Source organism: Panthera onca, chromosome E1 (genome assembly GCF_046562875.1).
Source record: "Panthera onca isolate mPanOnc1 chromosome E1, mPanOnc1 haplotype 2, whole genome shotgun sequence".
Taxonomy (NCBI): domain Eukaryota; kingdom Metazoa; phylum Chordata; class Mammalia; order Carnivora; family Felidae; genus Panthera; species Panthera onca.
In genome coordinates, this window is record NC_138352.1 from 55,184,126 (window position 1) to 55,211,833 (window position 27,708).

General features: G+C 55.2%; 1 protein-coding gene across 2 annotated transcripts; it reads right to left on the reverse strand.

The window, feature by feature from the left end:
• Window positions 1–4,039: 4,039 nt before the first annotated feature.
• On the reverse strand, window positions 4,040–17,170 carry STAC2 (SH3 and cysteine rich domain 2). Of its 2 annotated transcripts, none has more exons than XM_060646212.3 (11): window positions 16,649–17,170; window positions 9,533–9,839; window positions 9,097–9,191; window positions 8,822–8,912; window positions 8,093–8,205; window positions 7,930–8,002; window positions 7,776–7,837; window positions 7,191–7,288; window positions 6,754–6,805; window positions 6,268–6,405; window positions 4,040–5,651 (listed from the first exon to the last, which is right to left on the reverse strand). In XM_060646212.3, exons 1-11 carry the CDS (start codon window positions 16,736–16,738, stop codon window positions 5,547–5,549), a joined length of 1,224 nt encoding a protein of 407 aa, XP_060502195.1. In that variant the 5' UTR covers window positions 16,739–17,170; the 3' UTR covers window positions 4,040–5,546. The 2 variants fall into 2 exon arrangements, with proteins under 2 accessions (XP_060502195.1, XP_060502194.1); XM_060646211.3 differs by having other exon boundaries at window positions 9,094–9,191; window positions 16,649–17,168.
• Between the last annotated feature and the right edge of the window lie 10,538 nt (window positions 17,171–27,708).

Genomic DNA, 27,708 nt, shown 5'->3' on the forward strand with positions numbered 1-27,708 from the left:
CCAAGTTCTAAACTTTTTTCCTACCAAAAGGACTTTTGGGGGCTCCTGGCTGGCTCAGTAGGAAGAGCATGCAACTCTTAAACTAGGGGTCATGAGTTTGAGCCCCACATCGGGTACAAAGATTAATGAAAAAAGAGTAATTTTTTTAAGTTTATTTTTTGAGAGTGACCATATGAGCAGGGGAGGGGCAGAGAGAGGGAAACAGAACTCCAAGCAGGCTCCAGGTTCTAAGCTGTCAGCCAGAGCCCAACACAGGGCTCAAACTCACCGTGAGATCATGACCTGAAAAAAAATTTTAAGTGTTTTGGTTTATACCCACCTCAGGGCATAAAGGAAAAAGCTTTTCTCAGCAGAGATTGAAATAAAGGCACATGATGTGAAAGCCTGTTGAAGCCATTGTGAGTTGCTTAGTGAGTTCATACCCCCTTTTGTAAATAGTAAATTTTATTTTGCCACTTAGCTGGTAGTAAGAACCGCCAATAAATTCTTCAGTAAAGTATCTGCTCTGCAAGCCAAGGACTGTTAGGCACTTTACACTGACTCCTATTGATTCTCTAATCGTCATAACATTGTAAAGTAGGGTTATTACCTTCTCTACTTCGCAGATGAGGGAACACATGAAATGCTGGCTTCACATGGCTTGTGTTGGTGGGAAAATGGATTCAAGATGTTGAAGTAAAATGGGACTTGGTAGACATTGATCGGCTTTGGGGGACTGGGCAGGTGATGCTTCTGGTGTCAGAAGGAACCAACTGGGTTAGGGACGATGGCCAGATGTCCAGGTGGGAAGCATCAGTCAGCCAATTAAATGGAGGGCCAGAGTCTAGGCTGGGGAGAAAAGTTGCATAGAAGGGACCGTCTCCTTTAGTTCTTGGCACAGGGAGGACTGGCATGCCTGTCCTGGTTTCCTTCCTGCCCTCCACCCCTTTCCTGAGTGTGAAGGGGGTGTGAAGGCCAGCGGGGGACTTCAGGGGATGTGTGGGCAGACGCTCCCATCTGCACTTGCGTGAGCAAGGCAGGACTAATGTGTTCTTGGGAACACCAGACCCCTCCTACTATGTCTTTAGGGTCCTCGTCCAGTCTGGATAGGGTGGGGCAGGTGGGTAGCCCAGGACAAGAAAGCCCAGACTCAAAGACCCAGAGTCTTATGCACACCCATATGCATCAGAACCTGCTTTTGGGGTTCCTTCCCTGTTGCCACTGTAGCAACCTGTGTGAACTTTATCCATCAGCTCTTGACTATAATCCTTTGCCGTTCCAAGTGTGGGGAAGCTGAAGGGAAAGAGTCTTGGTCAAGCTCCCAGCTTGGATCGCAGGACACGGACACCTCCTTCCCAGGCCTGGCTGGGCCACAAGAGGAAGGGCATTGAAGGCCACCCCACCTCCACGCCCTCAGGCAGTGGGGGGACGACAGGAAGGAGAAAAAGGTAACCCAAGCATGGGACCCTCCACCGGGCGTTCAAAACTTGCAACACAAAGATGGTTTCCACCCTGGACCAGGAGATGGTGCTGTTCTCTCGCAGGTTGCTGCAGGTGTAGCAAACCCTCACTTTTGGGGTTGTTTTTGAAGGAGTTGAGGTGGGAGGTAGGAGCCTATCTCTTGGGAAGCCTTGGATTTAATCACTTCTTTCTGAAGCTCACCCCAGGCCTGGAGGTTACTTCTTTCCATGGGCCGCCAACCCCTTCCTAGGGCAGTGTCAGGGAGGGCCCCCTTAGCAGGCCGATCCCCTAAAGTAACCACTGGATCTCTTCCAGGTCCTGGAACCTTGGAGAAATTCTGATGGAAAGAAAGGTCCATTCTCTCAAGATCTTAGAACTAGTCCCACCATATAATTTTGCATACCCTTTAAAGGGGTTCACGGCCCTCAGATAAACACTCCCTGAGCAAATCCAATTCCATTTCTGGGGGAGGAAACTGAGGCCCAGAGAGGCCAATGACTCCCCAGAATCTCAGCACCGCGTGAGCACCAGCACCTTTGACCCTCCCGACAACGTGGGAGACTATGATTCAGAGTAGGTCGCTGCAGAGGTGCCGGGCAGCTGCTGTGGGGCCACGAGCTGGAGAAGGGGGACAAGGCCAAAGGGAGGAGTGCTAGCAAGGTGGGTAAGGCTGCACAGCGGGGCTCACTCTGTTTGTGTCACCGCCCCTCCCCCCTCCCCGCCGACCTCTGGTATTCACCTCTCTGCTCTTTTAGGCCTCCTGTCTCCATTCCTAGGCTCCCCCTTTTTTTTGCATCTCTCCGAAGTCTGGCCTCATACTACATATGCCCAGTTAAGCTCAGGCAGAGATGGAGGGAGGGAGGGCATGTGTGGGGCAGACAACGGAGCCAAATGGTGAGCTGGCACCACCAGTAGCTTCCTGGGCATTCTCTGCCCCAAGCCAACGGTGTTGCTGGCCCAGCCACCCCCAGAGTGGGCACAGAGGAGGGCAGAGGCTATAGTGGGGGCACCAGCTGTTCCCAACCTCCAGGCTGTGAGCATGCCGTTAGTGGTTCAGCCACCCGAAAAAGCTGCTGTACTCAGCAGTGCGGCAAATGGGCTAGGGAGGAGGCGGGGGTCCAGGCCAGCTGCCTGCTGGTGGCAGATGCAAGTGGAGTGTGTAGAAGGCTTGGCTGAAAGACTCTCACTCTCTACGGTGGGGTGGGCTTTCGATTCCTGGAGCCCGTGGCCCAGTATCCTGGGGCATCTCTACTTCCATCTCATTAGTTTAAGGCACTGAGGGACCCAGGTAAGGAAAGAGCTCAACTGGGGGCAAGAGACATGATTTCTGAGATTGTCTTGGTCACCAATTTGCTGGGTGACCTTGGGCAAGTTACTGGTCCACTCTGGGCCTCAATGTCCCTCTATATAAAAGGGGCAAGCTCCGGCTGGATAAGCTGTATGACCTTGAGTATGCCACCTAATATCCCTGGGCCTCAGTTTCTTCATCTGTGAAAAGGGGAGACCACCACTTTCCTCACTGGGTCACTGAAGGGATTAAATAAAATTCCTGGCATGGTTCTCCAAGCACAGCAGGTGCCACTTTACGTGAGGTCCCCTCTCTTTAAGCCACTGGCCTGGGTTTGTGACGCTTGTTTTCATTCCCCCCATCAGAGGTCTTAGAAAGAGGAGGTCATCCTCCTCTGGCTCACCCGCGGAGCTCTAGGACCTTCCCTGGGTGAAAGGGCCCAAAGAAAGCTCAGCGTCTGGTCCCACCTGGCCTACCTTGCTTTGGGGAGAGGGGACCGGGGAAGGGGGGCTGGGAGGCAGAACCGGTGGGTGCCTGTCAGAAGGGGCAGCCCCCACCCCCTGCATTCTGGCGGCACTGGCGGCATTGCCCTGGCACCCCCGCAGCCCGCCTCTCCCTCCCTCTGCGCTCCCCTCTGCCTATAAATAGCACAGGACGTGCCTGCCTTGGCGATGACGCGGCCAGGCGGGCGGTGGGGAAAGAGGCAGCTCTGCCGAGAGCAGGTGGGCGGCGGGCACCGCTGCGGGAGGGGCGCCGCTGCCGGCCCCCTTCGTGCCAGGCTCTCGATGACGGGCATGATTGAGTCATCTCAGGGCCCCACTGTCGACGACTGTTCCCGCCGCCAGCCTTTCTGCCTGGGGCTTGGGGGGCGCGAGGCTGACCTCGGGTGGTCTCGGAGGGCACCGCTGGGTCGCTGGGTCGGCAGAAAGGGTCCTAATGCACATGGTTGAGTGCCCGCTCCGCCCCCCTGGGGACACGGGTGCGCATCCAGCCTGAAAGTGACCTCAGCCCCACCCTCTCCCCTTCCAGCTTCCCGCAACATCCCCCACCCCACCCACCCCACCCCCACCCTGCCGCCCTGTTTTCTTCTCAAACTCCCCCCCAGATCCCCCATCTCAGGCTGGGGAGGTGGAAGGGAGCGGGGAGGTATGGGGACCCCTGCAAAATCGGGGCCAGCCCCAGCACCCCACCTGTCAGAGAGCCACAAATTCCTCCACCTCCAGGCTTGTCTTCTTTTGGAACCTCCAGCCCCCGCCCCACTCCTTGGACCTTTGCTTCCTCTCTCCCCAGCAGATACACAGAGCAGACAGGTTGGGACAAGAAACATTTATTTAGGGGCCTGGGGGCTCAGCAGTGCCCCAGCCGACCCATCATGCAGCCTTATGTACAGTGGGCATTGGGCCCGCCCCTGGGATATTGCTGAGGGGGGCCCCATGGCAGCAAACAGGGCAGTGTGGCTTGAACCCCCCTCCAAGGGGGAGAAGTGGAGCAGGGGCCAGTGGGTAGGAGAATGTGTCCCTTCCACTGTATGGGAGGGTGTGACTGTGCCCAGGACGGGGACTGGCATTGGCTGGCACGATCAAGGGCACAAGAGGAGGCTCTGAGCTTGGGGGGAGAGGGAGGTTGGCACCAGAGAAAAGCAACCTGAAAGGGAGGGGTCCTCTTCATGAGTGCCAACCCACCAACAGGGTGCCTACCCCCTTCCTTTCCTGGTGGCCAAACACAATGATTTGCTGCCTTGACTATCTCCCACTCCCTCTTCCTCCCAGAACTCTGTGTCCAGGACAAGGGCACAGATACAGCCAGAAGAGGGACCCCTGCACCGAAGGAGGGGTCGCAGTGTTTCCTACAAAGCCCAGAGAAAGGGAGTGAGGAAGGGCCATCTGGAGGTCAGTCCTGAGGGCTGGGCTCCTGGGGGGGGTGGCCTTGTGAGGCCTGGGACAGGAACTAGGAAATACTGACTCCCTGGGGCTGGTTGGCCACGGGGGACCAGGGAACTTGCAGAGTCCTGACAGTGAAATGGGGACTTGTTTTTTGTTCTCAGTCGGTTTCTGTTCATGTCCTTCTTGAGTGTCCTTTTCCGGTGGACAAGGGTACGATGAGGCTGTTCTGTTCTACTTGAGGAGACAGTCTCTGGTTTGCAGCGCTATCCCCGGAACTCGGCCCTCCCCTCCTCTGTCCGCCCAAGTTTCAAGTAATAGGAGAGATTTCCGCAGAACTTTCCTGAGGAGTGATGGAGTGACAGAGGTGGGGACACCAGGAGGTGGACTCAGGATCCTCCTGCAGCCCCAAATCCCCTCCCAACCCAGGGCAGAGAGCTGAGGGATTTGGGAAGTCACCTTCCCAAGGTCCCACTTCCAAAGCGGCAGCCGCAGGGTCACACACACATAGACCCAAGCAGAGGCTCTGTGGGGAGGGGGGAATGGTGTCGGGCATGCAAAGGTGGTGTGGACATGAGAAGGCTCTCTGGACAAAGCAGCGAGAAAATTCCTCAGGAATGCCCCCCTCCCCAGGGCCGCACTCAGCATGGCAAGTGGGGGTGTCTGGGCACTGGCTGGACCCACCTGGAACTTCCTCATTCCCTCCCACTTTCTCCTCCTTCCTCACCCCCGAGTCCCAGAGCAGCAACTCCCTCAGGGCACCCTGGGACCCAAGAAATAAAACCTTCCTCTGTGCAGAGGGCTCCCAAGCCACGGGGGGTGGCTCCTAGGAGAGAGGCAGAGGGAGGAAGAGTGTGGGCAGATGCCCGTTCCTCTCCAGGGCCAGAAGCAAGGGCCAGGCTCGGGCAGGGGTGGCATCTGGGTTCTCTTGGCTCCTCTCAGATCTCGGTCAGGGCGTCGGCTGGCACCAGGCCCCGCTTCTTGCCGCTGCTGACGCGGATGAAGCCGTCAGCATCCTTGCTCCTGCCCACACCCACACAGATCTGAGTGGGAGAGACACGGAGCTGAGTCCTGGCACCTGCCTACAGCCCTGGCCCCGAGTCCGGCTGATGGCTCCCAGGGGGCCACCCCGGGGAATGATGGGACCAGGATCAGATGTGGTTGGAGACATCAGCTGGGGTGATGGGAGCAGATTCCATGAGGGCACTGGGCACGGCAGCAAGACCAGAACATCAGCAGACACTGAGCAGCACTTCGGGGCTGGCCTGAGCTCCACCTCCTCCCCCCCCCCACCCCGCCCCCACCGCCCTGGCGGAACTCCCATTTCACAGAGGGGGGAAGGGGAGGAAAAGGGCTTGCTGGGGGTTATGCAACAAGACAGAGGTATAGCCAGCATTCAGACCCAAGCCTCTAGACTCCTAATCCAGTGCTCTTTCCCTCCCCCAAGCTGTCTCTAACCACATTCAGCCCCCTGCCTGTGTCGGTCACCAGCCCCGATTCCCAGCAGGGTCTGACAGGAGGCCCCGCGGTCACACCTTTCTAACCTGCCTTCCCTCCTGCTGCCAGGCTGCAGTGTCCTCCTCCAGGGCAGTCACCTGTGCCCCCACCGCCTCTCTCCCATGTCCACCTCTCCAGCCACTGCAGAGCCCAGGCACTCACCTGGTTCTCCTTGAGGCTCATGTACCCCTGTTCCTTGTTCCCGGAGAAGGGTTGGCAGCTGCGCCAGACGTTCTCTCCTGGCCTTACGCGCTGCACAAAATTGGCTGGGAAGAAGCCAACCCGGTCGCCAATCTTCCCCTGGGGATGAGGCTGGCAATGAGCACCAGAGCCCCCCGCCCCACACTGATGCAACTCAGAGCCAAAGCCATCAAACTCCAGATCCTGCGCTCTCTGTATCCAGAGCCCCCAGTAGGGTGGCTTCTGGACTGCGATGGGCATGAGGTGGGTAGAGGGACAAGGTTGAGGCAGGGAGGGTCAAGGTGAGAGCAAGTCCCAAGTGTTGGTCCTATGGGCTTGGCTAGGGCACGTGGTGGGAGGAGGGGTGGTCTTTGGGCCCGGAGAGAAGGTGGGGCAGTGCCAGTTGAAGTGGTGGGAAAGGGTCGGGTGCCTACTGGGGTGTCTCTGCTCCCCACCCTGCCAAGTCACCTTCCACCAGTCCTCGTTAGAGTCATCCACCAGCAGGATCCGGTCCCCAGGCCTGGGAGGACAGAGCTGGGGTCACAAATGGACAGGAGGGACCTGCCTTTTCTGCATCTTAACCATCTTGGGTCCCCCAGGTCCCCAGCATGCCCCCCCTCCACAGCGGGGGGAGGATTCTTGACGCCCTCGGAGGACACTGTGACCACAGGTACAGCAGACTCTCTCTAGGACAGAGCCCGGGCGGGGCAGAAGATATGACATCAGCACCAGTCCCTTTTGGACTGTGGGCAGTCTAGCTCTTCTTTGGGCTCAGCTGCCTCAAGCATGCCAGGAGAAGGTTCCCGAAGGTCCCCCTCACACTCATGTTCCAAGGTCTGGGAGCAGAGCCCTGAGGTTGGAGCCAGGTGGCTGTCCAGGGGGGCCGGACCACAAAGAGGACTTACTGCAAAGCCAGGTCATTGTTCTCTTGGGGCAGAAACTTGTAGAGAGCGACATAGGAGTACATGGGCCCCACATCCTTCCTCAGAGGAGGTTTTGCGGGCTGTGGAAAAGTCTGGATCAGTGACAGGAGGGGGACACAATCCTCGCTCCACCCACCGTTCACTTGCCCTGACCTTACCCTCTCTGGGGGGGTGGGGAGAGGTTGGCTAGGAGGTGGGACACAGTGCACCTGGGTCAATGACAGGGAGAGGTCAGACTCTCCTACCTTCTGTGTTCACCCTTGGGGGACTGGGCCAAGGATGGAGAAGGGGAACACTCCTCTGCCTGCTGCACCCTGGAACTGCCCACTCGTGGGGAGTGGGCCCAGGAGTGGGCACAATAGCCATTGGCTCTGCGGTGGGAGGGCAAATACCCCCTGCCTTCCTTGCCTCCTCACCCTGGCACTGTCCATCCCCGTAGGCTGAGGACAAATGATGGAGCGGTGATACTCCCACTCACCATGCTCTTGCCCACCTATGCATCAATGACAAGAAGGGACATCCCCTTCCAATCTGGCCTACGAGGGCTCAGCGCCAGCATCACCTCACCTGCTGTCCAGGGCTCTTCTCCTCTGGTCCTGACCCTTCGCTCTCGGCAGGGGCTGTGAACACTAGAGATGCCAGGGCAGGGCCAGGGCGTCAGGCAGCAGGGAGTGGCCTGCACTGTGTTCCATTCCCGCCTCTGGCTCCCACCTCTACTCACCACTGTCGCCAGGGCCCTCCTCTGAGCTGCGGATGCTGCCTTCCCCATCCTCGGTCAGCTCATCCCGCTCACTCTGGGGCCAAATGGGGGGGAGGGCTCAGTGCCCGGACCCTCAGCCTCAGAGACTCCTGCCCCCCAGGCGCCCCTCTGGTGCCTGACATACCAGGCTCCGCGTGGGGGACTCAGAGGTACTGCTGAAGCTGGAGCGGTTCATCAGTGCCAAGGAGGTGCCATAGCGCAGCGTCTCGTAGACGGGGTCTACCTTCCCGCTGGCCCCTGCCAAGGAGCCACCCTAAGGCTGGGCACCCAGCTGCCAGCCTTGCTCTGCCCTGAAGCCCCGGATCACTTTCACTCTCTCGGCCCCAGCCAAGATGTCCTTCTTTTAACCACCTGCCCCATCCCTCCCCCAGGCCCCTCTCTGCCCACACCAGTCTTCCCCAGATCCTCTTGGACTAACTCCCCATCCTTCGTATCTCTGGACACCTTCCCTATCCTTGCAGATGAGGACAGCGCCTACCTTATCCTCTATTCCCTATCCTTCTCGGTTCAGGCATTCGTGCAAATGGTGATTAATGGATGATTTGTGTGATTATCTATTTCACGTCTAGCTCCCTTACTAGACCATGAACTCCACCTTCTTCAGTGCTGTGTCCCCATGTCTAGCACAGTGCCTGGCACTTAGTAAGTGTTGATAAAATGCCTGTTGAAGGATGAATGAGTGAATGGATGGATGAATGAATGCATGAATGAACCCTACATTCGGGACAAGGGCATTCAGAGAAGGGAAGTGCCAAGAACCAGAAGAGCCATGCAACTCAGGTGCCCATCTGAGGAACGTGTGGGTTTCTCACCACACTACGGTGGGATCAGGGGCAATGGGGGGGACACTCACCAGTGGGTGGGGACTCTCTGCTTGTGACACAGGCTGGGGGTGGTTCATGCACCAGGAGGGGGGAGCTGAAGTTTCGACGGAAGGAGGAGGACTAAGGCAAGAGGGGGCAGAGAGAGGGCATGGGGATGTCACAGCCCACCGAGAGCTTGGCCTTCCCCAAGCCCAAGGACTACTCCACAGGAGGAACCCGCCTGGAGGGGGGCGCTCATTCCCCCACATGCCAGTCCTGGGGAGCACTCACAGCCAGCCAGCCCTGCATGGTCCCCACTCACCACCTTGCCTGGGCATTGCTGGTGGGAGATCTCCTCGGAGCACCAGAGGTGGACGCTGACTTTGCACGTCTTACACCGCAAACCCTGCTTGGAGTTTCCTGGGAAGAATTTGGCGTCAACAAGAGGGATTCGGCAAAGGAGGAGGCATCCGAGGGCAAGGAGCAAAGAGGGCAGGTTAGGCCATGGGACAGAGGAGGGGGGGTTGGGCATCCTCATGTCCGCCTCGGGGTCTCGTGCTTACCCCTCATACAGTCAAGGCACCGAAGCCTGAGTTGTTCGTACCCACGGCGACACTGGACACCCACCCCCCCCAAAATTGCTCATTTGTCCACCCAGCGTGAGGGGCACAGTTAGGACTGCGGGCCCAACATCAGACGGTTCCCTAGGAACACTCCCCACACCCACCCTGGCCCCTCTCCTTGACAGGCCAGGCACCTACCCACAATGATCTGGTGGCATAGCTCACAAGGGCTGGCTCTCTTGAAGACGTGTTCCTGGAAGCTGTGCAGCCTTACTGGTTTGAGTGGTGCCAGGGGCCGTGGGATTGGGCAAGGGGAGGGGGCCGGGGTAGGGAAGCTCCCATCTGTAGATGCCGGTGGTGGGGAGGGAGGGGGCAGCGGGGTCGGGGGCGTCAACAGCACCTCAGTGGGGCACTTGAGCTCAGAGCCTGAGCGAAGGAAGAAGTTCTCCACGCTCTTACTTCGGAGGATGGTCTTGAGGGAAAGTGAGCGCTTGAACCGCTGGAGCTGAAAGGGGAAGCAGGGGTGGGGGTGGGGGGTTATAAGTGGAAGCCAGAGGGGACCAGGTCCGGGCCAGGATGTCTCCTTGGTCAGTGGCAGCCTGAGGCGAAGGGCCAGAGGTGAGATGAAGTACTGAGAGGCTGCCACGTTCCAGAAGGTGGTCACACTCCCGGATGCCCACGGGAGCCCGGTGGGTAACCTCCCCGAGCCAAGGGGTTCTGGCTGGGCCCGCCAGATTGGAGTGGTGAGGCCGGAGGGCGACTGGCCGGTCAGAGAGCAGCTGCTGGTGCCCTCCAGACAGCGTAGGCCTGTCCTCGGGGCCAGCCCAGCAGTGCCAGGTTTTCCACTTTTTCAAAAGAAATCTAGACTCTTATGTGAATTTGGATGGAAACAAATTCAAGAGGTTTTATTTCCTTTTTTTTTTTTCATTGCAGAAAGGGTAGTGTGCTATGTTTCTTAGCCTTGCTTTTCTCACTTAACAGTAAATCTTGGAAATCATTCCATACCAATACATAAAGACTTTCATCATTCATGTTTATAGCTATGCAGGATTTCATTGCATGGGTGTACCATTTACTCGAGTTAAAAAGAATAATACTTTGGGGGTGCCTGGGTGGCTCAGTTGATTGGGTGTGGGACTTTTGATTTTGGCTCGGGTTATGATCCCAGGGTCATGGGATTGAGCCTGCTTAAGATTCTCTCACTCCCCAGGTGCCTGGGTGGCTCAGTCGGTTAAGCGTGTGACTTTGGCTCAGGTCATGATCTCAGGCTCCCACTGACAGCGCTGAGCCTGGAGCCTGCTTCGGATTCTGTGTCTCCCTCTCTCTCTCTGCCCCTCCCCTGCTCATGTTCTTTGTCCTCTCAAAAAAAAAAAAAAAAAAAAAGAAAGATCCTCTGCCCTGCGCATGTGCTCTCTTTCTCTGCATAAAATAAAATAATAATAATACATGGGGGGCACCTTGGTGGCTCAGTCGGTTAAGTGCCTGACTTTGGCTCAGGTCATAATCTCGTGAGTTTGAGCCCCACACCAGGAGCCCACTTCAGATTCTTTTTCCTCTTCTCTCTCTGCCCCTCCCCACTCTCTCTCTCAAAATAAATAAAAACAAAAACTTTTAAAAAATAGTAACACTTTGGGGGCTGAACAAAACATGCCAGGTCCCCAGTTTTCCATGTGTTCTTGAGAGTGGGGGAGTGGTCATCCTGGACCCTCATCCTCAAGGCTGATTCTTCCTCCAAAATATCTCTCCGGTGCATATAATCACCTCATCACCTCCACAACCCTGCCCTGGTTCAGGTCCGGAACCCCTTGCCTCCACCCTGCCCATCTCCCCCTGCTCTCCATACACCTGCCAGGGAGGTGATCCCTGACCTTGCTAAAAACTTTTCATGGCTCTTCAGGACACAGTCAAGGCCCTTGCCCCAATCATGAGACTCTGCAAGTTGGACAAGCTTTCCCTTCCAACCCATGCCTTCCACCTGCAGCCCAGACATGGGGATTCTTGAACTCAACCATGTTTTATTCCTCCAAGCTTTTGCTGTGTTTGCCCTCTTCTCTGCCGTATCCAGTGAGTACCCTCTTTATCCTTTGGGGTTTCCAGTGACTGTTCCTCCTTTGGGAAGATGTCTCTTCTTCTCCAGGAATTCCATTTAGTATAACCACTCCCACTCCGGGGCCCATTGCACCTAGTACTGACTTCCATTATAAATCCAATCTGGTTTACGTGGTGGTCATTTACTTCTTATCCCCCCCCCCCCCGCAGGAGACTGGAGCCCCTTGAGGGCAGGAACAGTTGCTTTAACATCCTCCCGGCCCCCCACAACACACACACAGCCTCAGGACATAGTAGGTGCTCAGTGAATATTTGTTGACTGAATGATGACCCAGTGGCTGGAATCCTACGTGCAGCCCATGTTCTGGAGCACAGGGCCAATTCTGCAGTGAGGCCAGGGTTACTTCCATTGCTCACCCCAGCATACCATTCTTGAGTCTGCCCAGAGTAAAGTCTGGAAACATCTCTAGCCAGATCCTGGAACCTCTTCCCTCCTATCGATAGCCCCCTTACCCCTGCCCACATATTCCCATCAGTGATAGATAAAAGGGGCCAGTGGCCTGGCTTCAGGCAGGGAGACTTGGCCAGGGTTCCCAACTGGCACATCAAGCAGCCTGTGTGGCCCTAGGGAGGCCAGCAGGCAGCAAGACATAGGGAAAAGCAGAGAGGGACACATTTAAGGGTGTCTGTCTGGCTCAGTCAGTAAAACATGTGACTCTTCATCTCAGGGTTGTGAGTTCAAGCCCCACAGCGGGCATGGGGTCTACTTAAAAGAGAGAGAGACAGAGAGAGAGAAAGAGAGAGAGAGAGAGAGAGAGAGAGAGAGAGAGAGAGAGAGATTTGGGCATGAGGCAGGCCCCAGTGTGCCAGCTGGGAGGACAGAGCCTTGGGGTGCCTGGCACGCTGAGTTCCCCAGCTCTTTCCAAATTCAGCTTCCTGGATAGCACTATGGGCTTCTTTGTGTGTCTAAGAGAAGCAGGGCCCCAGGCCTCAGATACCTGGGTGTTAGGGCAGAAGTGGAGGGCCAGAGGGACAATTAATTAGAACACAAATGTATTCTGTGAGCCAGTGTGGCATTGGAGGCTCTCACAGGCCCAGAGGGGTGGGAGAACCCCTCACGATTCTGCCCAGGGGCCAGAGCATAGAGCACAAGAGGTCTCTGGGAGGATGTGCTGGAGGTGGGTGCAAAGCTAAACCGACCACCTGAAGGCGGGTCACTTCACTTCCACTCTTGGGCCTCAGTTTCCCCACATCCAAGAGAAAGGAGTCGGGACTAGATGCTCTCTAAGCAACACAAGGCTCTGGGTCCAAAAAGCAAAAACCTAAACTTAATGATATGATGAGGGGCTATGTCAGAATACTGGAATTGAGGCAGCACTTCATATGCAGCACCTCATTAATCCTGGCATTACCACCCCCGAGACACTGATAATCACTGTCCCACTTTGCAGATGAACTCATAGGCACATGGGAGTTAAATCACCCACCCATAGCGAGTCCTCAGCTGGTAAGTGGCAGAGACAGAACTTGAACCAGTGGCTCTGGCTGTTAAGTCCAAATGACCAGAAGGACCCCGCTGCTCCGGGCTCTGCCGTGGCCCTCACCCCTGCCTCTTAGCTATGCCATGGGCATGGCCACCAGGTCAATCATGAAATTTAGGGTTGGAAGGAACCTGAAAGACTGGCCATCTAGAGTGGTCCCCAGCCCACACTATCATCTCACAATGCCTTGGCCATGTCACTTCTGAGTGGTTGTCTGACTCTGTTGGTCACCTCCTGTGGCAGGAAGCACACCCTCTCTTGTGCCAGTCATTCCATCTTTGGGCAGCTGCAATCGCTGGAAAGTGCTTCCCTATATAGAGCTGAAACCTGCTCCCTGAGATCTTTGCCTATCGGCTCTGCTCCTCCCTTGGCTCCCGAAAGGGCTACTCCCCTCTTCTACATATCAGTCCTTCAAATATTTGAAGACATCAGTCATGTTCCCCCCTCCCAAAGCTGTTGTTTCCATAGTAATCGCCACAGGATGAGATTTTAAGCCGCCTTACTCTCCAGCCTGTGCCCCTTCCTGGTCTTCCCTTGGCCCCAGTGCCAAGAGCTACCTCTCTGCAGGGTACCAGAGGTCTCTGGAACAGAATGTTCCCCAGCACTGGGGCAGCCCCAATTCTGCTCACTGACTCCCTGGCTCAGCTGTGGGTTCCAGATCCCAGGAGGACAGAGAAGCAGGAAGGAACAACATACTACCTGGAGTGGCTGGCAGATGTCAAGGGTTGTGGCTGAAGAGCAGGATGGGGGCACCTCTTCCAAATAGCTTGATGCCTGTCCACTCAGAGACATCTAGTTTGAGTGCCCAAACCTCATTTTGGCTCAGCCTGGCCAGGCACTCCTAGTTCCCAGAGAGGACTTTTTCCTATCTCCCATCAGCTATCTTTTTGGTGCCCCCAGTGTCCCAGGAACCATTCCCTGGCATAGGGAGAAGTTGCCATGTACCCTGGCAAGCTGGCCCCCCTGGATGCTATTCCCTCCTGATGATGCACCAGGAGCCTGTCTGGCTTAGAGCCTGGACCACCAGGCCTGTTCTTCTGAATCCCCTCCCAGAGGCTGGGTTTGGCCAGCCTGCCTCCTCCCCACCTCCCCACATACTGGATGGTCCCTTCTATTCCTCAACTCCCCACAGCATCTCCTTACTTCCCTCCAGCTCCTGAAAGGGCACTAGGCAGCTGGCGGTGGGTGGTGGCGGATGTGGCACAAGCTGACTCAGATGGCAATGTTGGCATGGCAGGGTCTTCCCAGGGATGGCACTAAAGGGGGTGATGGTACCACCCAGCGGTAGGATGGCATGGGGACCCAGAGATGGCAATGGTGACACTAGGAGGGTCACGGAGTAGCTTGAATACAGGGATACGATCCAACCTTAGGGTGGGAAGGAGACTGGGCTTGGGCTGGCAAGAAATGCCCAGGAGACCCCAAGCACTGACGAATAAGCCTGGAATGCTGGCTTCACTGCCTAATGGGCACCAGCCCCCTCTGTTGTACCTGCTTCAAGCTGAGTTGGGTGGGCCACAACCCTCTTCCTTCCCCCTCCCCAAGCCCTATAGTCTGGAGACCAAAGCTTCTTAGGGACAGGTTGAGGTGGGGGGAGCTAAAGGGGCTGGCAGGGCTCTGAATTCTCTCCCTGCCCACTTCTAACCTCCTGAATATCCCCACCCAGACCGGCAGCCCCGCCTGTATTGTTATAACAGTCCTTCGCAGGGGTGAGATTTAGGGGAGGGGGGTAAAGGGACAGGGCAAGGTGTGCAATTCCCCTCCCCTCTTGCTCTTGGGATCTCTATGGCTCAGGTTCAGAGGTGATAGCACTGGATGGTCCTTGGGCTAGGAGGAGGGAGGTACAGACCTGCTGGGCCCTGACCTCCCCCTGCCCACAGGGCTGAGCTTGCAGCCTGGGGTTTGCTGAGGCAGCATGGCCCAGGCTCCTGCCTGCCTTCGGAGAGCTCTTAAGGAGGGGGGCGGGCAGCCAGGCCTCCTGTGGGAAGAAAGGCAGGGCCTGGGAGGCCCCCATACCCTTAGGAAGCAAGCATGGGAATTGTGTATGTCTGTCTTGAGTGACTAGAAGGCAACTGAGAAGGCCAGGGATATTGGAACTCAGGATGGGGCTCAGCTCCCTGGACCCTCTGGGTTTTTTTTTGTTTTTTGTTTTTTTTTAAAGCTGTCACAAATGTTACAAACAATATCCTCCCACCCCCAACACCTCATTCCTTTCCTAGTACAGACCTGGGTCTCTGAGAGGCAGTTAACTCTGTGGTCTGAGAGACCACAGTCTCATTCTCAGGAGGGGGCAGAAGAAGGTCAAGTTGGGATCTGAAGACCTTGACATGGAGACCCAGTGGGTCCCTCTGGTTTAAAGGTGGAACGCTACCTGGGGTATCTCAGCCAGGCGCTACCCTGCCCCTACTCATCTACCCCTGGTCATTTTCTTGATGACCTTGACCTTGAATTAACCTCATACCCTGAGGGGTGGCCTAGACAGAATTAGGAGCAAGATAGACATTGGAAAGAGCTCTTGACGCCGAAGGAGCCAAAGACCCCACCCATTTTTGGTCTTTAGTGGCCCCCCTCCTCATCTGGACAACAGGAGCAGGTGGGAACAAAACATGAGGGTGCAGAGGAGAGGGAAGGAGGCTTTGGCCTGAAGTCTGGGGAGGGGGCAGAGAGCACCCTTGACACAGCCTCTTTTTCTCTCCCCATCCCCAGCCCGCTCAGCTCATGTTGCTCCCCCGCAGAACTTCTTGCGGGTCAGTGTGAGCACCTAGAACTTGGAGAGGAAGCAGACAGATTAGAGGTGGGGGTTAAATTTAAGTGGTGGCCTCCCCCAATCCCTTCAGCGCCAGGAGTCTGGGCTCCGCCTGCCTTCACTGGGGAATAATTTATTCATTGTGACTCCCGCAGGAGTAACAATCATACATAATTAGTGTTAATTATGACATTCATTAATTACGATGACTTCTCTTTTTGCTTCCACTCACCCTCTCCCCGGCGCCCTGTCCGGCTCCGGGGGTGGGGGGTGGGGCTGCCTGCCCTTCTGCTCTGGAGCCGCAACAACAGTCCCCCGGTCCCCGCCCGCGATGGCCAGCGCTGCGGCAGCCCCCAGCGCGCACTCGGAAGCTACGCACCTCGGGCCGTGGCCTCACATCCCGGAGCCTAACCTGGTTGGGAGGGGGGAATGCAGGACTGCAGTGGGTCCGAAAGAGACAACCGGAGAGACTCAGAGATAAACATATAGAGAAAGCGGGAAAGACACCAAGACCGACAAACAGGTTGTAGAGACATTTTCAGAGAGACACAGGCAAAGACAGAGGGACAGACTGAGCTACAGACATAGACCTGCGGGCGCGAGAGGGGTGCGCCTCGCACGCATACACCGGCGCGTACACCGGCCCACACCCGCTACACACCGCTACACGTTCCCGCCGCCTTCGCTGCGCCGATTCCCTCCAACAAAGCCGAGTTACAACCTCCCGGGAGGGTCTCGGCAGCGCGTCCGCTCATCACGCGCGCAAGGGCGTGTCGTGCTTGTGTGATGTGGGCTCCTTGCGGCCCCTCGTCGCGAACCCCCTCGCCCCGGTCGTCGCGCAGAGCCTTCGGCATTACACGGGTCCCGCTCCCGTGACCCCCGGGCCATCCGAGCCCACGGTGGTGACCGCGTCGGGAAGAAGGCGCCGGGGCTGGGGGGCGCACCGGGCAGGGGTCCAGGCCTCTTCTCCCGAGTTACCTTGGTTTCCTGGAGGGCAGAGACGGTCCCCGGGGGGGTGCGGGTGGCCGCGTCATCCGGTTCGTTCTCCTTCTCGCTCATTTCGGTCATGGTTGGGGTAGAGAGGAAGAGGGGGTGCCAAGACCCGACGGCAGGCCCCCTGGGGGCAGGTGGCAGGTGGCAGACGTCTCTCTGGGACCCTCAAGCCCTTTTCCAGACACTGCCCCCCAGTGAACCCCAGGAAAAATCCGCCCCAGGAAAAAAGCGACCCCCCACTCCCGGGAGCGGGTGGAGAAAGTTCCCGGGTTGGCCGGTGAAGAGAGGTAATTACGGGGAGCCGCTGGAGCCGGACGACCCCGGGAAGGAGGACCGAGGGTCTGCAGAGGATGCTGCTCGGAGCGAGGGGAGGAGGGAAGTGGGGACGCGGGGATGTGCTGAGGGAGGGAGCGGAGGAGCAGTCCGTGTCCGGCCGGCTCCGCCGTCCTCTGCGCCCGCCCCCCATCCCTCTCCCCCTCCCCCCGCCGGCCCCAGCCCGGCACCCGGAGGCCCCTCCGCCCAGTCCTCGCCTTCCAACTTTGATTTAGGAGGTCGCCTGGTCCCTCCCCCTTCCCTCCTAAGCTCCCCCGCGCCGCTATGCAAATCAGGTTCTCAGCTATTGGCTGCCGTGGTGGCCAGGAGCGTGAGATGGGCGGAGCCTGGGGGGGGCTCGACAAGATGGGGAGGAGCCTGAGGGGTAAAGAAGTGAGGAGGAAGTGGTTTTACACTAAAAGACCCGGAATGGGGGGCGTGACAAAGTGGAGGAAAGATTTGGCAGATCACATTCGAGTCTGGGCGGGATTGAGGGAAACAGAAAAAAGGTTGGATCTGCAGGATAGCTGAGAGTGAGATCGAAGTTAGGACCCTCTGATAGCGAAGTAGTGGACAAATATGGACCCTTCTGCCGCATTAACTGGATGTCTCTGCGAGGGAGACTCCCAATATGCACACCCCTGGACTATGAGATAGGGGCTTCTTTAAGAGAGAAGGGACAATTTAGCATCATGTGTCAAAGGCCAGGCCTGACAATCCCTCCTTTGTGGTTTGGAAAGCAGGACAACCACATTCCTTTCCAGGCTTCCTGTTTGGACTTCAGCAGAGAAGGGGGCTTCAGTCCCCACACCTAAGGTCCCCAAACCTTTCCAAGACACATCCTCCCTCCTAAAGATCCTGCCACAAGTGGAGTTAGATCAGGGTGTAGGAAGAAGGGGTAGGGAAGAGGGTTCTTACTCTCCAGGTTGTTCCCTGTCCACTTGGCCTAAATGTATCTCTTTAATGCTTGTTGCTTACCTGCCATTTTCCTAGTCCTCCTCCCTCACCAGCCCTCTTTCTTCCCGGCCCTTCTGGCCCTGACCAAATCTCCTGGCCTGTCCAAAGAAAGGGAGGTAGTTTGAGGACTGAAGGACTCCTTCCTTAGGTGTGGGTGGAGGAACTTCTGGATCAAAGTCTCCCTCCTCCAGGGGCTCCTCTGCTGTGGGTGATGAGATTGGAGGGGAAGGTGGCACTTGAGAGGGTCCTGCCTTTATGCCAGCCCTGGAGAACAGAGGCTGAGCCCTGTGTCCTCCTTCCTGCCAGCCCCTGCACACAGCCATTCATTCATGCAATCTCTGTCCTCCCAAGAGTGAGCTCACCATTGGAGCACTGCTCAGGTTACTGTGTCCAGGAATAGAGATTTATTTGCCAGTGGCAGAAGTAGGACAAGGGCAGAAGTGAGGGTTGGTGGTTGTGGGGGCTTAGTTCCCTCCCCCTCCAGGTCCACCCACTGCAGCGGCAGACTGACTCTGAGTACAGCCTTCCTGAAAGGAGCTTCAAAAGATCCTGGCCTCGGCCCTCAAGCCAGTCTCCCCAAAGGCCTGTTCACTAACCAGCCTTCCCTCAATCCCTTCTGAAGTGAGGGCTACCGTCTTCCCTCCTGCCCAGCCCAGATTAGCCCAACATCCCTACTGGGCAACTCAGACTTAGGGAGGCTTGAAGCACCCTGAGATAGGATCATCAGGCCCTCGGTCTATCCTGGGCTGGAACAAACAGGGGCCTCTTCTGTACTGAAGACCTCTCGAGGGGAGGTACCCCTGTTTCCCCACCAACAGCAGAAGTTCTGAGTTCCTTAGACTCTAATACCTAGATGATCACTAATTAACCGTGTAACCTTGGGTAAGCAGCTAAACCTTTTAGAACCTTGATTTCTTCTTCAGCAAAATAGAGATAGTGCCTACCTCACTGTCAGAGTGAATGAGACAGTTCCCCTCAGCCCAGGGAAGACAGGCAGGGAAAGTTATTTTCTTCTTTTCCTCCTTTCTTCTGAGAGATCGGTCCCTTCCCAGTGCTTTTGCTGTTAGTTCATGGAGGAACCAACTCTGAAGGAAAGTCTGACTAGACAGAGGGAAGAATTTCCAGGGGTATCAGTGCTACCAGCGACCCAGGAAAGCTAGGGAAGTCTGTAGGTCCTGGGTCCCATCTGGTGTAGGCATCAGAAGCCCGAGGTGGGGCAAATGTGGAGGAGGCAGGGGGCTGGATCCCATGACCTCTGGATGTCCTTTCTGGCCTGCGGCCTTCGTGTTTCAGAGCAGTCTTTCATGAACTAAGTCTGAGTCATTGCTTCAGTGCTGACAACTCCCTCTGCAGTGACTGGGGACAGAGCAGGAGTAGCAGGGCTAGCTTCTGGAGAAGAAGGAACATTGTCCCATCTCAGAGTCAGAGGGGCAGCTATGAGGAGTGGGCAGAGCAAGGGGCAAGGTGCTATCGGAGGGTAAGTAGCAGTCACACACAGAGGGAAGGCTCCCTAGGCCAGAAGTCATAAGAGAACTATTGGGAGGGAGCCTCTTAATAGGAGAGCTCCATGAGTAAAAGTGGGTGCTAGGCTCTTGGGAGCCTGAGGACAGAGGGATGGACCAGATGACTCCAAACTGCATGCGGCTCAGTGTTCAGCACACTAAGAAAAGCTGGTTCTCAGGGCACCTGGGTGGCCCAGCATCTGACTTTGGCTCAGGGCATGATCTTGCAGTTCTTGACTTTAAGCCCCGCATGGGCTCACTACTGTCAGTGTGAAACCTGCTTCGGAGCCTCTGTCCCGCCCCCCCTTCCCCTTCCCCATTGCTCTCTCTCTTAAAAATAAATAAAAACATTTAAAAATAATTTTTAAAAAAGCTTAGAGAAAGAAAGAAAGAAAGAAAGAAAGAAAGAAAGAAAGAAAGGACTGGTTCTCATCCTGGTCTGCCCTTTTCTTCCTGTTCTGTGACCTTGAGCAAAGACCTTTCCATCTCTGGAGGGACTTCGGTTTCTTTCTTTTTAGATTGGCAGAATTGGAATAGTTTAGGTTGAAATGGAGACCTGGATTAGAATAGGGGCAACAATTGTATATATCTCTTAGTGTACTTTTGAGGGTTAAATGAGTTAATATACAGGGGTGCCTGGGTGGCTCAGTTGGTTGGGTGTCCGACTGTGGCTCAGGTCACGATCTCGTGGTTTGTGAGTTCGAGTCCCGCGTCAGGCTCTGTGCTGACAGCTCAGAGTCTAGAGCCTGTTTCAGATTCTGTGTCTCCCTCTGCCCCTCCCCTGTTCACGCTCTGACTCTCTCTGTCTTTCAATAATAAATAAATAAATAAATAAATAAATAAATAAATAGATAAATAAATGAGTTAACATACATAAAGAGCTGGACAGAGTAAGGGCACAAAAAATAGTTTTTATCTATCAATCTGCCTATTTATTTATTTAGGGATACTTGACCTCGAGCCTGCAGGTGAGCTTCAGGGAGTTCATGAATGCCTTGAAGCTGTGTAAAATGTTGGCGGATCAGCATTCTCTGGGGGACAGTCTAGAGCTTTCATCTTCTCCTCAGAGAATCTAAAATCCCCAAAAGGTTAAAAGAACCATTGGCCTGAATGACCCCCAGGGCCCCTCCACTTTAAGCAGTTTGAGATTCTCTGATGGGAGGGATTGCTTCTCCTTCCGTAAGGAATGACCTATTTTCTGCCATGAACACCTTCAGTTCAAGCCCCTCCCTGCTGTGGCCTCTGCCCTTATGAGTTGCCAAGGACAGCCCAAGCTGAAAACATGAGTGGCTGGTCTTTTTCCTCCAGCTTTAGAATTGGAGCTCCTAGGGTGGGGAGTCTGTCATGGTTGAGGTCAAGTCTGGTTCTCACTTCCCAGCTGAGGAGAGGAAGAGGGCCCAGCCCAGTGGGGCTGGGGACAAGAAGAACACAGTGAGAGGGCCTGCCTTGCCCAGTCTCCCCTACCTCCCGCTGCTGGCCCACTGGGGCCCCAGAGGCAGATACCGCTCTAATGAGCTAAGGTCCATGGCAGGCATCAGTAATTACGATTTTATGGAAATCTAGAAGGCTCTTACGCAAGTGCCTGACACACTTCCCGGCTGTGGCATCTGGGACAGCCAGGTCCCCAGGGGCTGGAGGAGAGCCCTTCCACCCCCTGCTGCCACCAACCCCTGGAGCTCGGGACACTGGCATAAAGCCTCCCTCCCACTGCCTGTGGCACTGTCCCTAACACATTCTGGGTGAGCTGTTCTCTCTGTCTGTGCCCCAGGCTCCCTGGAGGGGAACAGCATGGACTCTGGTGTGTGCAATCCCTCCTCCCCTCCCCAGCCAAGCTGAGGTTGTCCGGAAGACCTGTTTGGGTTATTTCCCTCTGCTCTATGAAGAAAACCACTCATTCCTGAAAGATGTCCCCTTTTATTCTGTTTCTTTTCTCCTTGAGGCTGAGGACATAGGGCTGACAGTAGTCACAGGGCCAGAAGTCATAGCCGCTTGCTTCACCTCTCCCCAGGCCCTGTGCCAGTTTGCCACCCCCGCCCCACTTCCCATGCCTCTGATAGTGTCCTAAAGCCACTGCTTTCTTTCTCTAGTCCATTCCCCCTACCCACCCACGAAGCATGTGTTACCAAGGTAACAGCAATATCATCACTTTGGGGTGAGCAAGGGGGTGGAACTCAGTGGACTGATAGAGGGGGTGCTGTTAGGGGTTAGAATTTTGGAGGGATGAACACTCAAGGGCCCCCAAATTCTTAAGGAGGATCTTTTGCTGGAGAGTGGCCCTGGGCATGGACTGGGGTGGGTGGTTACCGAGACCTGGTGGAAAAGAGGGAGGATGAAGTCTGGAAGCAGCTGGATCCAGGTGTTAGAAGTGAGGGCGATTCCTGCTGACTATGCTGGAGAAGCATGAGGGGGACAATGCCAAGGAGAAGTTGAAGCAGGGACAGTGGAGTCTGCTTTTAACTCCTCCCTTGGGGTCCAGCTGCTTAGCTCATCCTAGGGAGAGGCATTCCTACTGGGAGAGGCTGGAGACTGCACAGAAAGCAACACTGGGTGTCCTTCAGGGAGGGGCGTCTAGGTGGCGCCTTTGAGGGTCTACATTTGATACATCTAAATCATGAGGTCCTACTAGATGCCTCCAGTGGCTCTGGGCACCAGGGGCGCCTGATCCTTGCACCCAAGGCCTTCTTGTACATCCTGACCCAGAGAGCACCATAATGCAAAAGTTTCTCTGAGCTGACTTGGGGTACAGAGCCGCAAGCTGAGTTGATAGAGGCCATGAAGCGGACCCCAAGGCAGAAGGCCCAGGGTATTCCAGCAGAGGGAACAGCCTGGGCAAAGGCAGAGAGGGGTGGAACAGAACAGCCTGTCATGGACACAGCAGGTAAGCAATGGGAAGAGGTGAGAAGGAAAGGCAGATGAAAGTAGACGGACGGCCCTGAGTGCTGAGCCTGGAAGCTGGGTCTTCCACCAAAAGTAGCTTCTCAACCTCGCTCACTGGAGCCCCGCTGAGCAATCCAGCAGTGCCCTGGAGGCATGGGGGTGGGGGAAGGAGAGGAGGCAAAGCGGTTTGGTCAGAACTTGAAAGGAATTTAGATACATGGCTCTATATTAAATGTTTCTGCAAACCTTGCATTTGACTCCAAGAATATTCATATTGGTTTTCCTGCCAGAAAAACTGATTTGAAGCACTAACCATTACGTGCCATTGGTGCCCTGGAAGATGGACCGAGGGGTTTCCATAGCCCAGCTTGAGAATGGCGCTGAGAGCAGCGGAGGCTGGAGGCCATGGGGGTTCTCTGCTGAGCAGTGGTGGAGTCATTTCTATGTCTTAGGGAGAACGCTCCGGCTCCCAAATGCAGCAACATGGAAACAGGGAGCTGGAGTAGTGAGCTTTTGGGGTCTTCTGGCCAAAAGCTTCACTATGGGGATGGACAGGACGCATTCCTGTGTCTTGGCCTGGGTGGATGACAGGTGTGCAGGACAGTGAGGTGACTCAAGTTCCAGCCCATTCCTTCCTAGCTCATAGACTTGGACAACTTGCATGCCTGTGTCTCCTAGTGTGTAAGTGGGAATCGTCATACCTCATGGGCGGTTGTGGTGGGTAGTGGGGCGGGTCCCCTCCCCCTGGATCATACAAACCTAAAACTGCTTGCCTTGCCTGCAATGCTTTCCTCCCTGCTACAGCTCATCCCAAAGGAATTCCCAAGTCAAACAGGACCCCTATCATAGGCAAACTGTCCGAGACCACAAATCCTGCTTCCTGCCCCTCCCACTGCATCATTAGCACACACACCCCTCTATTAAAACCACAGCAGCCCAGCTACTGTCATTCATATTATTCATCCTCAGGGCTCACAGCCCAGGAGCGGAATGGAAAATATTTTGTCCCCATCTTGCATCTGGAAAGCCAGAGCTCAGAAAAGCCCCAGGTCTCTGACATCACTGGAATCAGACCCAGGAACCTGGGTCTGATACTTCTTTGGGAGTTGTTGAATGAATGAATGAATGAATGAATGAATAAGGAACACTTCCCCCATCAGCCCTTTTCCCTTGGGGGAGTGGTAGACCTCATTCCTTAGCTCTCTAGGTTGGAATGTTGCCTGGAGATTAATTTTAAAATTCCATAACATATTTATCAGGCAGAGTGGGGGCATATACAGTGATTAAGAGCAGGGACTGTGACCCAGATGGCCTAGGTTCAAACCTGGCTCTATCTTCTCTTAGCTGTGTGACTTGACCTAGCTACTTAACCTCTCTGAGCCTCAGTATCTCCATCTGTATAATGGGGGGAAGGTGATAATAGAATAATAGAAAAAAACAGCGTCAACATTAGACGATAGATCGGTTGAAAAGCACTCTAGTTGTATGAGCACGGAAGAACTATTTATTAAATAAACAGACCCTCTTCACTTACAAATGCTTCATATGATGTGGGATACATACCCGGGATATATGGAGAAAGATACATCTACATTTAGTAAGGACTTAATTATTATCTCATTCAGTTTGTACTCTAGCCCTATGGGGCAGAGGCTCTCATCATCCCTTTTTCATAATTACAGAATGAGACTCACTCAGAAAGGTTGCTAATTGCCCAAAGCCGTCTATGCTTGAACTCAGAGTCGATCTCGAGATACAAACTCTTAACCCCAACGCTGGTGCACCTCTCTTAGTCCCTACCCTCAAGGGGCTTCCACTCTGATGGGAAAACAGACATTGGACAAAGTACACAAAAGAATGAACAGCTGTGAAGGATTTGATGAAGGGCGGACACAGGACATGGAGAACATAAGCACCAACTGGCTGGGCTGCAAGAAAGCTAAGAAGCAGGCAGTATGTTTGAAGTGGGAACAGAGAGTACTTTTCCAAGGGGAGACTTTCAGGGTGGTTCAGAGGGACTAAGGACAAAGGATTGGGTGCTTAGAGCCATACCTGTGTGCTAACTCTAGGGGGCGCTGTTTGGTGCAGAGCAGCGCACCCAAAGGAGGCAGAGACTGGTTGGGAGGTGGGGCCATCTCCTGGGGTGGGGCATTTGTGTGCACAGGCACGCAGACCACACAGGGATTGCCATATTCCTTTTTTAAAATCCTTTTGCCAGCAACTCAGGACCCAGAACTTTTGACCACCAATATGGGGGGTGGGGGGGGCAGGGGACGCCTGAGCCCTGGATAGGGCAGGATTCCACCCACCTAGGTACCCTGCCCGAGGTCCCACACACCCTAGTGTGAGGGAGGAAGAGAGAGATAGAGCCTCTTACCTTGTAGGCACTCGATAATATTTTGTTGAATGAATGAATGAATAAGGAACACTTCTCCCAGCCCCTCTTTCTTTGAGGGAGGGGTGGACCTCATTCTCCAATTCTCTAGGTTGGAATGTTGCCTGGGGATAGAAAACAAAACAGAACAAAACATTTTGGTCAGAGGAGAAGGACACTGAATTGTTATTTTTCAGCAATTTTTACAGATAAAAAGTTGCTGCCTTGGTTTAGGGAACCCAAGGGGTATTATTAGGATTGGGTTAGGCCATGGCCTAGAAAATGACAGAGTATTTGGGGTGGGGGTGGGGGGAATCAATTAAAAAAAATCTCACCCAAAAATTGCCCCTGAAATTATCTGTATGTGGGGAAGTTTCGGGGCCAGTTATGTCTGTACCTCCCAGGACTGGGCTTTGGTGGGGACCCTGAGGGTGGCAGATACGACCACCCCAATGGGGGTTCATGAGGATTAAACCCTGGAATAACATTCAGCTGCGTAGAATTTCTTTCAGTCCTCACTACCACACTGAATGGGAGGGAGCACTTGTCCCTATTTTACGAAGGAGGAAAGGGGGTTTAGGAAGGTAAAGTACCTACAGTGCCCTGGGCAGGGCCTGAGACTCTTCTGAGAGTAGGACCAGAAGTTTCTCAAGGCCTCTCTGGGCCTGAGGATGGACTATTCAGACCCCGTGCTGTGATTGCTGAGGGGGCACAGGGAGAGTGGGGTGAGCGCTGTGACTGGCCAGGCTCCATCGTCCCCAAGCCCAGCTCTTTTCCTTAGAGGGAGAGCCAAGGAAAACCAGGAACAGGCCCAACACCATCTGGATGGGGACAGAGTACAGAGACGCTGAGATGGGTGGAAGCAGTAGCCAAGAGAGCTGGGGAGAGGCAGCCTCAGGGGGGAAGGGGAAGGATACAGACAGCTTTGGAGGTGGAAGCTGAGTGGTAGGGAACTGGGTTCTGGGATTGGAGTCCCACTCCCCTTACCAGCTCCTCACGGTGTCCTGGAAAGGGGCCTACACCAGCCTCTACCTTCTCTACCTCCGCCCCGATAACAAGCCTCCACCCACCTGCTCATGTCCTCTGCCCTCCCCTCACCATCACTCCTGCACCCTGATCTGCTCAGGCCAGGGCCAAGCCCTACTGGGTCCGCTCCCATCCCCCTTCCCCTGGCCTTCCTGGAAACCTGCTCTGTCCAGCCTTGGAGGGTTTCCTGGGGGCCTTCTGGCCTTGAACTCGACTTTGGGCAATGGGTAGGTTCTCAAAGTCTTGGCGAACTTGTCATGGGGATCTTGGGGACTCAGGCTTCTTTGGTCTCTACTGGCAGGAATGTCCCCCCCGCCCCTTTTCCTCTCCACTTCCATTTTTGTCTGGTTTCATGGGAGGAGAAAGCATATATGGAGGTGCCCTGCCTGGTGTTGGAGGGGGTACTCTTTGGTTTTCTCTCTCTCTCAGGTAGGCCCCCCAGAATTACAAAACCTGGATAGCTAGGGTCACATGAGGTCAGACCACATCTTTAGAGGGTTGTCTCTGCTCTTTGCAAAGCCCTTATCTGTTTATACCAAACACAGTAGTGGGGGGTGGGCCCAGGGACCTGTGTACAGTGACAACAGGGACTGAGTGTGGGGAAGGAAACTGTCCCCCAGGCAGACCTTATTTGTCTATAAACACAGTCCACCCCATGCCCCTGGGGCAGAAGGGGGGCAAAGCCACCAGCCTGACTGGGACTCCTCTCCTTCTACTGCCCTGGGAGGGGGCCCAGACACACACACCTGCCTCCCCACATATGGGCTCTCCCTTCTAGCACCACTGAGTTGTTTCCACAGCAAGCTGGACTATGTTCTGTAAACTGCAGTCCCCTAGTCAGGCAGCCCCCAGCGAAAGGACAGGTGTCTTGCCATCACTGCACCTGTGTGTGTGCGTGTGTGTGTGTGTGTGTGTGTGTGTGTGTGTTAGGGGGCAAGTGGGGGAGAAGGGGGAGGCCGATGGGGATAAAGCCCTTTTGTAGGTCCATGCAATGCTCTGTATCTGCTTCTTCTGTCCCCTCCAGTGGTCAGGCTCCTCTCACAGGGTCATGTGAGGGGTCCAGGCCCACGAGTCTCCAGGATTCTACATGTTTTACGGATCTAGGACCAATCTTGAAGCCCGAGGGTGCCCCTCGGTGCCCCCGAGACTCTTGGGGAACAGTGGGGAGTGGATGTCCATCCCTGAGACTTTGTTTTGCTGCACCACCATATCCCCTTTGAGTTAATGATTGGTGGGGAGCCCTGGGCACACCGTTTCTTGATTCCCCCCAGCTTGGGCTGCCTGAAAGGTCCCATGTTTCCTAGAGCCCTGGGTGCTCAGCCAATAAGAGGCTCCCAGCCTTGCCCCACCCTTTCGTGGGTTTGCTTGTGTGTATAAAGGTGGATAGTCCAGTGGGTCCAGCCCAGCCCAGTGCCGAAGTCTCTGTCACACAGCTGGCTCTGCTCCCTTTCCAAGATGCTATTTTGGCACAACCAGCCAGAGCACCTGTGGCCCAGCCCTGGGGAACTGTACCCCGGGCCTCCAAGTGGCTTACTCAGGTAAGGGCCTGAACCCCTCCCCGCAGATTCCAAGGAAGGGCCTGGTCTGAGTTGCAATGGGCAGGTAGGGCCATCTGTTTGAAGACAAGGGGGGTGGGCTTCCTGTTCTTGGGCTCCTTTGGGGGTGGAGAAGTGGATCCTGGGACACCTGGTGTTTAGTGGATCCTAGGACATCTCAAAACACCCTGACCACCCACCCTCTCGGGGCACTTTTGTTGGGCATTTACTTGGTATCAGACAAGCCCTGAGACTGCAAACAAATAAGTGATGGCAGATTTTTTTTTTTTTTTTTTTTTTTTTTTTTTTTTTTTTAACATCAGAGTGCGAGCAGGGCAAGAGCAGAGAGAGAGAGGGAATCCCAAGCAGGTCCTGCCAGGACAAAGCCTGACTCGGGGCTTAATCCCATGAGCTTCGAGATCACGACCTGAGCTGAAATCAAGAGCCTGATGCTTAGCCGAC